Source organism: Schistocerca gregaria, chromosome 3 (genome assembly GCF_023897955.1).
Source record: "Schistocerca gregaria isolate iqSchGreg1 chromosome 3, iqSchGreg1.2, whole genome shotgun sequence".
NCBI lineage: Eukaryota > Metazoa > Arthropoda > Insecta > Orthoptera > Acrididae > Schistocerca > Schistocerca gregaria.
The window spans coordinates 425,596,046-425,608,778 of record NC_064922.1 but is presented as its reverse complement, the minus strand read 5'-3'; the positions used below and the strand labels follow the sequence as shown (position 1 = coordinate 425,608,778).

The 12,733-nt window shown below is 39.1% G+C and overlaps 1 protein-coding gene across 3 annotated transcripts in view; it reads left to right on the top strand.

The window, feature by feature from the left end:
* LOC126354771 (protein arginine N-methyltransferase 7-like) overlaps window positions 1–12,733 on the top strand; it is a 120,326-nt gene that overhangs the window by 48,121 nt on the left and 59,472 nt on the right. For 2 of the 3 annotated variants that reach the window (XM_050004664.1, XM_050004666.1), the window contains one exon: window positions 6,010–6,231. In XM_050004664.1, coding sequence (XP_049860621.1) covers window positions 6,010–6,231 — 222 coding nt within the window. The remainder of the gene's footprint in view (window positions 1–6,009; window positions 6,232–12,733) is intronic. The other variant, XM_050004665.1, reaches the window with a different exon arrangement.

Sequence of the window (12,733 nt, the reverse complement as noted above, 5' to 3'; positions counted from 1 at the left end):
AATTTTTAAAATATTATAAAAATGGAGCAAAATGTGCATCATCAATAGTTTTTAGTTAAAATATGTAATAACCAGTGAAAAGGAGCCAAATATGCAACATGCAAATGCATATGCAGGGTGTATACGCTTCGGGAAATCCGGGAAAAACCAGGGAATTTTTTCATCTGAGAGAAAACTGGGGAAAACCTGGGAATTTTTTAGAATTTCAGGAATTTTCAATTGTTTCAGACTACAGTTAAATTTTTGTAATTTTAACTGGTAAGAACTGATAAACAGCAAAATGTGCCAAAGGCTTTATGGAATACTTCATAACAATGAGTCGCTGCTGACGAGTGTGAAGTCACATCTGTTTACATTAAGTTGAGTTGTGTATAGGCAGTACCGTCTCCTGCTTCCGGATAAGTGTGGCTGTTAGCTGTATCAGCAGTAGCAACCAGCAACCAGAAAAAATTTTCCTGGCGCGACCGTCCTGCCAGGTTGCCACATGTGCATAGCAGTCTGGGTTGGAAGGGGGCGGGGTTAGTCTTCACATAGGCTGTGTAGACATTTAGTGATGTCGCTATTTCCTCTTCGTTTACACTTCAAACATCAAATGAAAATGTAATGGATTTCACATTATTAGTTTCAGTTTTCTGATTTTATTATTTCCACGTTTTTGGCAGTCAGTCGCCTTGCAGAACAATGAAGTTCGTTTTGTCAGTTTGCTAAATAAATGTGACTTTTATTAATCATTTCCCCAGAGGCAGTCAGTATATTAGAAACAATGCACGCCTTTTCATCTTCTGGCACATATGGCATTATGCTATAATAAAGAACCAAACAGTACTGTGGTACTCCAAGAAAATTTGCATTCAGAAAAAGCACTGAAATGTTAGTATTAGGTTGAATTATAGATTTTAGTATGGTGTACGAAATTCCGATGTTCTTGGAGTACCCTGTTTCTTTTGTGACATCTTATAAAATCTCTTAATAACACATATGTATGAACATATGGGCTTCTCGCATCATCGCAGCTGCTCACGCCAGCAATGCCAGTTTTCTGGCACACTCTGGCAACTGCTGAAACAAAGCTATTTCTAACAGGTCGCGACAAAATATCGCAAATGGTGCTGTGAAAAGCATTAGTTTCTAAGTAAATTTCCTTTTACGCAAGATTAATTAGGTTAAAGTGTGCTGAGTGTACAGTGAATTTCTTAAATCACAGAGTGTTTGACTCTCATTTAAAACTTAACACATTGACGGCTAGCCACTTCGAAGAATTTTGAGCCCAGAAGACCACACATTAATGTCATTATTTAAAATTTTAACAGCACATTTGATGTTCCTTAAAACGTAACACATGCAAAAATGCCACTATTTTATGTGAAAGCTTAGCTTTTTTTATGGCTTACTATGCTTCAAGACCAATATTGTATGTGAAAGCCTAATTTTTCCTATTTGTGTGTTCACAGTGCTTAACAATGATGTTACTATTGGCTGAGTACGTCACGTGTCCTACGCTCTGAATATTGCTGTAATTGGGTGGTGAGATCATGTGACATAAGATGCGACTGGTTTATAAAAGCGCTTTGCAGTCTCAATGTGAATGCTTTGGAAACTGAAGTCCTGTTGTCTATACTTTCGTAATAAGAATACAAAAAAAAAAGTGCTGGGTATCATAATATGAAAATATGCTGCATGTCACAGATCTTTCCACACTGCTGTACAAAACCTTTATCATTTAAAGTATTGATATTTTTGCAGCTCCAAAAGAAAGTATCCTGTCAGTTATCATGGAAAAAGTGCCATTTTTACACCTTGGAAGAAGTGTATTTTCACATGAGAAAAAGTGCATTTTTAACTGAGAAATCGAGGAATTTTTTTTCTTGTCCTTGTATATACTCTGGTATGATCTGGTCTCCAGTTATCATAATCATAAATTTTCTCATTTGCAGCCGATGGTATGACCGATATTATTTCAATTAGATTTGCCTTCTTTAAGGTTTTATCTCATTTACAATTAGTGAATATTTCTTGCACCCTATTATACACTCTATTGTGAGGCTACATTTATTTTGCTAGAAAGGTAATGTCAGAATGTTTTAGCTGTGCTCAGAAATCAGTTCAGTTTCAGCACCCCCACTCAGGCACAGGTCAATAGAAAAACCTGAGCTGAAAGCCTATGGCAGAGCTATCAGACAATACCCTTCACATTCACTGACAATATCTGTTTGACAATTACATATTAGAATACATTCTCTTTCTGTACAGTTTTACATACCACTGGTATCATAAACCTTCGGTTTGAATTACATCTCAGTTATAAAGTAAATGGGTAGAAAAAAAAATCTACTCGTAAAGCGACAGCAGGAGAACACATGTATAAAAAAAGGTTTTACTTAGGCAAGCTTTTGGAGCCAGTAGCTCCTTTTTCTGACAGGAGGGCTGAAGGGAAAGGAAGAGAGATGAATGGAAAGGACCAGGAGAGGTTGGGGAAAATAACAGTACAGCCCTTCTTAGCGCATTTCAAGGAGCGAAAGTACCCCCAGTGATAATGTGTATGTAATAGGCAATAATCTGTTGTACGCAATCTGCTGGTATACACACCTTCCAACATTTTGAATTTATGTTGTTCCTTTAGAAGAAAATTTGGTTATACATGTTAGAACGCTCTAAAATTTTGGTATTCTGTTCCTTAAGCAATTCTTGCTTTAAACAATTCCACCTGGAGTTGTTGGCTTGTAATCTACACATATTTGTACACAGGTTGAGCAAGAAATGCCTATTTATCCTGACATTAATGAGTAATATTTTAAAATCAGAGGATTTCTCCATCAATTCATTGTATTCAGGTAGACACGTGGGTAATCGTGATAAAGCATCAGCTAATCAAAAGTTGTAAAGTGAGTCTCCATTGAGCTAGCCTGTTGTGTACTAGCTTAAAAGTTGTTAAGAAACTTCATGCTTGTTACCGCAGAAGATGCCGGCATGCTTGCTGTAAACAGTTACGAAATTTCTTCAGTGCCCACACGACTGCTAATGCCTCCAACTCTGTTGTGTAGTATTATCTTTTACACTGTAATAAAACTCAACTTTCAAAACCAATTACTTACTTTTCAGCATTGCCTTGATTGCCTTGTTTCTTCAGACTGGAAGAGACAAGCACCCAGACCATGTGACAATGTGTCTGTCGCTAGATAGAAATCCTTTAACAAAGTCTCACTGTTTGATAATTGGTCTACTATGAGTGTTCAGAAAAAAGTCACAAGTCCTAGAGCAACTTTTTTTTAAAGACAATTGCAAATCAAATGAGTTCTTCTCCAGATCAGGTACAATGCCAGTCGGTGATTCTACCAAATTTAGACTTACAGAGATTTGCAGTGACTTCTGCTTCTACATATTTCGTTAATACTCACTCTGTTAATTCTAAATGCTATTCCCAAGTAGTTACGGTAATTATAGTACTATCCTTTCCCATAGGTCTGGAATCAATTGGCCCTCAGTAGTCCGGCCTCTCAGTAATTCTGTGCACATCCAAAAACACGTGCAGAACGAAGTATCGTGGGCAACAATACTTAGTGAAGCAATGCTTTATATACTGTATTTGAAATTGCAGCTTTCTTTGTAGTTCAGAATCATGTCTTCTAAAAGGAAACACATTATGCTAGACCTTGCAGAAACTTGAAATTTTAGATAAGTTAAATTTAGGTTCTTTGCAGAAAGCCATTGCTGCTGAGTTCAGTGTTGGATGAGCAACTATTTTTGACATCAAAAAGAAAGATGATGTTATTGGACAGTACTCAACATAAATGGATAGTGAGTTGGGAAAACAGAATGTTATGCGGAAGAGTGAGAATGAAGAACGGGATGTAGCTGTTTATAAATGGTTCATACAGCAATGCAGTAAAGGAATTCCAGTCAGTGGCCCGATTATAAAGGAAAAAGCAGCTGCATTTAACAAACAACTTGGTGGTAGTAACTTCTTTGCAGCAAGCGAAAAAACAACATGGCATTCGGCAGCTGACAGTCACTGGGGAATGTTGCTCAGCTAATGATAAGGATGCTGATGAGTTTGTAAGCAAGATATGGAAGATAATAGAGGAAGAAGATTTAACTGCTGATGCCTTGTGTAATGCTGATGAAAGAGATCTCTTTTAGAAGATGCTTCCTTCAAACACATTAGCTGCCAAGAACTAGAAGGAAGCACATGGTTACAAGCAACAGAAAGAGCACGTAACATTAATGGTGTGTTGTAATGCAAATGGGAGTCATGAACTACCACTTATGGTGATTGAAAAATCCCAACATCCTCATTGTTTTCAACACAATGATGCAAATATTCTACCACTGCAGTATTGCGCTCAGAAGAAAGTGTGGATGGACAGACAAAGATTCTCTTGGTGGTTCAATGAAACGTTTGTACCAGCAGTGAGAAAAGAGCTAAGGAAGAAAAAGTTTTCACTGAAAGCTATCTTTATAACTGACAATGCTCCCATTCATCCTTCAGGTGTTTCTCTAAAGTCCGATGGTATACATTTACAAGCACTCTTTTTCCCACCCAGTGTGATAGCCGTAATTCAGCCCATGGACCAGGGAATTTTGGTATCAATTAAACGTCATTACCGACATTCACTTCTCGTCTCCTTGCTGAATGAAAGTGAAACCAACTCTACCGAGACTGTACTGAAGGTGTGGAAACCAATTAACATACATAATGTTGTTTTCCAAGCAGCCGAAGCATGGGATAAAGTGGAGAGTGCTACAGCCATGAAGAGCTGGAGGAAAGTGTGGCCATCTATTGATGCCGAGTTGGATCCAGTAGTGAGTGACTTCCACCAGTACCTTGTCTCCTACCTTCCAAACTCTCCTGCGACTAGCCCTCCTGGGTGAAGGATATTGTGTGGACATGGCATAGCCACAGCCTGGGGGTTGTTTCCTGAATGAAACGACTCTGGAGCAGAGTCTCCACTGATATAAATTTGCATAGGTCGGAGTTCAAGTCTCAGTCTGGCACACAGTTTTAATATGTCAGGAAGGTTCAAATCAGTGCACACCTCACTGCAGAGTGAAAATTTTATTCTGTGCTGTCCTTGCATATAGACTCAAAGATCATCCAATCAATCACATTCTCTCCCCATTTAAAATGACATAATCTCCTCAAAAAGTGCCATCATTCTGGGGTCTCAGTTTCAATCCATCTATGATCTGTCATTTCCGAAATATGTATGACTTTTCTGAATCCTCTTAGATGATTGTTCTTATGAATCTCATCTCGGAGTTTCCTAACCCATAACTTTGTCTAGATCCCTTATTCAGTCCAAAAGCCATGAAAGATTAACCTGTTTTACAGTGTATTAAGATCTACCCCTGTTATCATGGCATACTGAATAACATAGAGGACCTTGCCATTGTGCCTCAGTTGTGTGTGACCAGTTACTTGATAAGATTCTAATCTCCTTAAAAACAAGTCACAAATGGCCACAATAACTGTCATAAAAAGATACTACAACTGGGAACACGGATATTTCCATATTTGGATAAATGTGTACATAATTCCTGTTGGTATTTGGAGTTAAAACAGTCTGTCCCCCACCAGTCTACATTGAACACTCAACACATACTATTGTGCTTGTAAGAACTAAAGACAGTGATTAATAGATTTTTGTTTGTTTGGCTTAAAATGGTATAGTCAGAGAACACATTCAATTGATTAAGGTGGACATTATTTTTTATTCACCTTATAGATAATCTGAATGTATAAGAAGATTCCTATAGTGTAATACCATTGACAGTTGTGTAGAATACAGTGTAACAGTGTTGGTCAAATGTCTAATATTTTTTTATATATGCTATTCTATTAGGAAAGAAGACATAAAAATGGTGTGCTGAAATTGCAACAGTGAAATAAAATTACTGAATAGGAAGAAAAGAATGAGCGTGAGCATGTGTGTGTGACATGTATGTGTTTGCAATTTTTAGTAGTGCGTAGATCTATTATAGTAATTTTGTTTCTCTTTTTTTTTTTTTCAGGCCTTTATTCCGATGGCACACTGTGCAAAACGTGTGTTAAATGAAAATAATCTCTCTGACAAAATCAAACTGATTATGAAACGGTCCACAGACATAACAGTTGGAGCTAAAGGGGACATGGAAAACAGAGCAAACATATTGGTAACAGAAGTTTTTGACACTGAACTCATTGGAGAGGGTGCTCTTGGTACTTTCATACATGCACATGAACATCTTTTAGAGGTACTGATATTGCAAACAATAATTTCAAAAATTGTCATATCTGAAGGGAATCACTGATGAACATTGATTATAATGAACATTGGTAATAAGCTGAAACTGTGTGCTGGACTAGGTCCTGAACCTGAAGCCCAGCCTTTACTGGGCAATTTACTGCCAGTTGTATGGTTTCAGTCCACATCACAAACTGGCTCAGAGCTCCTGCTTGTCATGAAATGTTCATCATATCTTTCAAATGTAACAGAGTCTTTTACACAGTATAGTAGCACTAGCAAATCGAGGAGAAAGAACACTAAGAACATCTGAACCAAACTAAAGCCTCAGGGATGTCATTGAGTTGACAGCTTCTTACAGTTTGACGGAGTATATTCTTCAGTGAACGTTTGTGAGAAATGTAAAAACATACTTAATTTCAGAACTTTACCAATGCTGTGGTTAAGCTGAATTACACATGCTCTCTACAGTAAATGTGGGTCCAATTGCATTTGTAGAAGAGACGCTCTGAAACTTTTAATGAATGGAGAAGAAGTGGTGAGAAATTGAAGTTACATTTATTTCACGAGGCATGCTCACACAGCACAGTTGGTTACACGTGCCTGCAAAAGACAATGAGCTTAAATATTCACTGCTTGCTGTTTCAACATCCTGTCTTGTCAGCCACCTGGGCAAAGTTTGGGTGCCAGTTTACACAAGGCTCCACAAATCTCTCTTTCATTCAGTTTCTCTGCTGCTTCCCTCATACAGAGATTCTTCAACTTATAATGCTTCAACATAATGTATATGTTAGTATTTTGCGACACTGGTTTTCCAGTTTTAACGTATTACAAGGTGTGTATATGACTGTTTAGTATGGCAAATAGTTTTAAGTTGTCACAAATGTTGATTAGAATGTATTCTCTGCTAAAGAGTAGAACATGTTTTCTGATTGTTGTAATATTCATCTTAGTGTCTCATTTTTAACAGTATGTGTGTGTGGGGGGGGGGGGTCTGGAGCACATGAGAGAGGGAGGAGGAGAGGGGGAGAGAGAGAGAGAGAGAGAGAGAGAGAGAGAGAGAGAGAGAGAGAGAGAGAGAGAGAGATGGAGGGGGGGGGGGGGAGGAGGAGATGACAAAGAAAATTTAAGGTTATGTAGATCTCATAGGAGTGTCCTCTTCATAATAAATAAAAAATTGAGGTTTTTGTTTGTGACTGGTTTCACAACCATGACAAATTATTTTAATGAATAATAATTCTCCACAAGGTTTATCAATAAATGGAAAAATATTCTTTTTATTTTATTTCTGTTTGCATTACTGAACAGCTTCAGTTGTGGAGTAATATTCAAATAGAAAATACATATTAGTGCAAAGTTTAAAAAACATAAACAACAAATGTTGCATTAAGGGAAAAAGCTCTTACTTATCCACAAGCCATGTGGATGGTTATGCCTTGTTCAGAAACCATGAACTAACCAGTTAACATTCACAGCAGTATAACTATAAGTAGTTAACCTAAGTTGAAATGAATGTTGTAATCAGTTTAAGTATAATTAGAGAACTATAAAGTTTATAATTTGAAACACCAACCAGCCATCAACTGCACATGGAAACTGATTTCAGTAAAGTAAAGGAACAATCAAACAATGCAAACTCCAGGTTGGAATATTAACAATATAATGTCAAGTTAGATTGCTACTTACTGTAAAGATGGCACCTTAAGTAGCAGACGGGCACATCGAAAAGACACTTATACATTAGCCTTCAGCCTCAGCTTATATCTGAAAAACACACACACACACACACACACACACACACACACACACACACACATTTATTCACACAAACAAGCACACCACACACACACACACACACACACACACACACACACACACACACACATGACCACCATCTCTGGCAGCTTGGAACAGAATGCAGCTGTTACGTAAAATAGAAGCAGCAGTCTGGAAGGAGCGGGGAAGGGTAAGGGTTAGCAGGGTACCAGTAAGGGGGGGGGGGGGGGGGGAGAGACAGAAGACCTCTGTGCTGCCCTCCAATGCTAAATTTGTGATCCCTTGATGCCTGAGAACATGTCCTACCAACCGGTCCCTTCTTATTGTCAAGTTGTGCCACAAGCTCCTCTTCTCCACAATTCTATTAAATACCTCCTCATTAGTTATGTGTTCTACCCATCTAATCTTCAGCATTCTTCTGTAGCACCACATTTCGAAAGCTTCTGTTCTCTTCTTGTCCAAACTGTTTATCGTCGATGTTTCACTTCCATACATGGTTACACTCCATACAAATACTTTCAGAAACGACTTCCTGACACTTCAATCAATTCTCGATGTTAACAAATTTCTCTTCTTCAGGAACACTTTCGTTGCCACTGCCAGTCTACATTTTATATCCTCTCTACTTCGATCATCATCAGTTATTTTGCTCCCCAAATAGCAAAACTCCTTTACTACTTTAAGTGTCTCATTTCCTAATCTAATTCCCACAGCATCACCCAACTTAATTCGACTGCATTCCATTATCCTCATTTTGCTTTTGTTGATGTTCATCTTATATCCTCCTTTCAAGACACTGTCCATTCCGTTCAACTGCTCTTCCAAGTCCTTTGATGTCTCTGTCAGAATTACAATGTCATCGGCAAACCTCAAAGTTTTTATTTCTTCTCCATGGATTTTAATACCTACTCCGAATTTTTCTTTTGTTTCCTTTACTGCTTGCTCACTATACAGATTGAACAACATCGGGGGTAGGATACAACTTTGTTCAACTCCCTTCCCAACCACTGCTTCCGTTTCGTGCCCCTCGACTCTTATGACTGCCATCTGGTTTCTGTACAAATTGTAAATAGCCTTTCGCTCCCTGTATTTTACCTCTGCCACCTTTAGAGTTTGAAAGATTGAAAGAGAGTATTCTAGTCAACATTGTCAAAAGCTTTCTGTAAGTCTACAAATGCTAGAAATGTAGGTTTGCCTTTCCTTAATCTTTCTTCTAAGATAAGTCGTAAGGTCAATATTGCCTCACGTGTTCCAACATTTCTATGGAATCCAAACTAATCTTCCCCGAGGTCGGCTTCTACCAGTTTTTCCATTTGTCTGTAAAGAATTCTTGTTAGTATTTTGCTGCTGTGACTTATTAAACTCATAGTTCGGTAATTTTCACATCGGTCAACACCTGCTTTCTTGCTCACTAGATGGTAGAGTTTTGTCAGGAATGGCTCTTCCAAGGCCGGCAATAGTTCTAATGGGGCTCCCGGGGCCTTGTTTCAACTCAGGTCTTTCAGTGCTCTGTCAAATTCTTCACGCAGTATCGTATCTCCCATTTCATCTTCATCTACATCCTCTTCCATTTCCATAATATTGTCCCCAAGTACATCATCCTTGTGTAGACCTTCTATATACTCCTTCCACCTTTCTGCTTTCCCTTCTTTGCTTAGAACTGGGTTTCCATCTGAGCTCTTGATATTCATACAAGTGGCTCTCTTTTCTCCAAAGGACTCTTTAATTTTCCTGTAGGCAGTATCTATCTATCTTAACCCTAGTGATATATGCCTCTACATCATTACATTTGTCCTCTAGCCATCCCTGCTCAGCCATTTTGCACTTCCTGTCGATCTCATTTTTGAGACATTTTGCCTGCTTCATTTACTGCATTTTTTTTTAATTTTCTCCTTTCATCAATTAAATTCAATATTTCTTCTGTTACCCAAGGATTTCTACTAGCCCTCATCGTTTTACCTACTTGATCCTCTGCTGCCTTCACTACTTCATTCCTCGAAGCTACCCATTCTTCTTCTACTGTATTTCTTTCCCCCATTCCTGCCATTTGTTCCCTTATGCTCTTCCTGAAACTCTCTACAAGCACTCTGGTGTAGTCAGTTTATCCTGGTCGCATCTCCTTAAATTTCCACCTTTTTGCAGTTTCTTAGGTTTTAATTTACAGTTCATAACCAATAGATAGTGGTCAGAGTCCACATCTGCCCCTGGAAATGTCTTACAATTTAAAACCTGGTTCCTAAATCTCTGTCTTACCATTATATAATCTATCTGATACCTTCTAGTATCCCCAGGATTCTTCCATGTATACAACCTTCTTTTATGATTCTCGAACCAAGTGTTAGCTATGATTAAGTTATGCTCTGTGCAAAATTCTACCAGACAGCTTCCTCTTTCATTTCTTACCCCCAATCCATATTCACCTACTATGTTTCCTTCTCTCCCTTTTCCTACTGTCAAATTCCAGTCACCCATGACTATTAAATTTTCATCTCCCTTCACTACCTGGATAATTTATTTTATCTCATCATACATTTCATTAATTTCTTCATCATCTGTAGACCTAGTTGGCATATAAACTTGTACTAATGTAGTAGGCATGGGCTTCGTGTCTATCTTGGCCACAATAATGCATTCACTATGCTGTATGTAGTAGCTTACCCAAATTCCTATTTTTAATTCATTATTAACCCTACTCCTGCAATACCCCTATTTGATTTTGTATTTATATCTCTGTATTCACCTGACCAAAAGTCTTGTTCCTCCTGCCACCGCACTTCACTAATTCCCACTATATGTAACGTAAACCTATCCATTTCCCTTTTTAAATTTTCTAGACTACCTGCCCGATTCAGGGAGCTGACATTCCACGCTCCGATCTGTAGAACACCAGTTTTCTTTCCCCTGATAACGATGTCCTTTTGAGTAGTCCCCACCTGGAGATCTGAATGGGGGACTATTTTATCTCCGGAAATTTTACCCATTATCATTTAACCATACAGTAAAGCTGCTTGCCCTCGGGAAAAATTGCTTTCAGCTGTTCTCAGTACCAGCACAGCAAGGCCATTTTGGTTAGTGTTACAAGGCCATATCAATCAATCATCCAGACTGTTGCCCCTGCAACTGCTGAAAAGGTTGGTGCCCCTCTCTAGGAACCACACGTTTGTCTGGCCTATCAACAGATACCCCTCCGTTGTGGTTGCACCTACAGTACAGCCATCTGTATCGTTGAGGCACGCATGCCTCCCCACCAATGGCAAGGTCCATGGTTCATGGGAACTATATGAAATAAAATCATCAGAACATCTGAATGGTTTGCGTTAGAAAGATCAAACTGCGTGGTTGGCTGCAGGGCACAATCGGAATTGCTATGTGCACGTGCGTTGTTATTGTTGGCAATTTGCATGTGAAAATGTCACGCAGCATGCCTGAGCATATAACACTTGTGAAGACCTGCTATGTGAGCAATAACAACCCAATTGCAGCTCAAAGGAAGTTTGCGACTGAAGACAACCGGCCCAAGTGTGCTAGCAATCAAGAATTTGATTCACAAGTTTGAGAGAATAGGTTGTGCTCTGATGACAGTCTTAGCAATGTCAGTCATCCAGAAAGGGGTGAAAAATGCCTGAAAACATCGAGGTGACACATACTGTGTTTCAAACCAGCCCCAGGGAATCAGTCAGACAAACTGCACCACAGGTGGGAATCAACCAGGGGACACTGCAACAACTTCTTGTTGAAGACCTGCATCTCATCCCATACAAAATTGAAACCCATCAGTCATTAATCCCCAGAGCCACAGAACAGCGGTTGTGCTTCACCAACACTATTTTCCACAGAAGTGACAAACAGAACATTGATGTGAATATGGTTTGGTTTAGTGACAAAGCCCACTTTCATTTGGAGGGTCCATTAATCAGCAAAATTGGTGCTTTTGAGGGACTGAGAGCCTGCATTTCACATTTGAGAAGTCTCTTCATCCTCAACTGGTAACTCTGTGGTGTGCAATGTCTAGTCACGGAATAATCGGTGAGTTATTCCATGATGGCATGGTGACTGCCGAACGGTACTTGTAGGTTTTGGAAGATGATTTCATCCCCATTGTCCAAATTAACCCCGATTTTGACAAGATGTGCTTCATGCAAGACAGAACTCTTTCCCATTGAAGCAGGAGATAGTTTGATGTCCTGGAGGAACACTTTCGGGAATGCATCCTGGCCTCTGGGGTACCCAGAGGCCACTGAAAGGGGCCTCAATCAGCCACCATATTCTCTGGATCTGAGCACGTGAGAGACCTTATTGTTGGGCTATATTGAAGACAAGGTGTACAGCAATACCTCAAAACCATTGCTAAACTAAAAACAGACTTTTAGGAGATTATTGACAGCATTGATGTTCCGACACTCAGGAGGTCATGCAGAATTTCACTATTCGCCTGTGTTACATCATCACCAACGTTGGCAGATATATCGAACATGTCATAACCCGAATCCAAATATCTGCAGAGATGTTTGTATGTTGAATAAAGTGTGTGCAGCCTGTAGTTTGTAACTAATTTAAGTATTTTTTTCATGTAGTTCAATAATTGTCACCCTGTACTGTTTTCACAGGTAGTCTGCTGGCCTCTGATGTTGTAAGATAGACATGTGACAGGACTGGGATGGGAAGTGTTGGCTGAGTGGATTGGGCAGGTCTGGCACAGGGATACGATCCCTGTGGCAAGGGGTTGGGATTGGGAG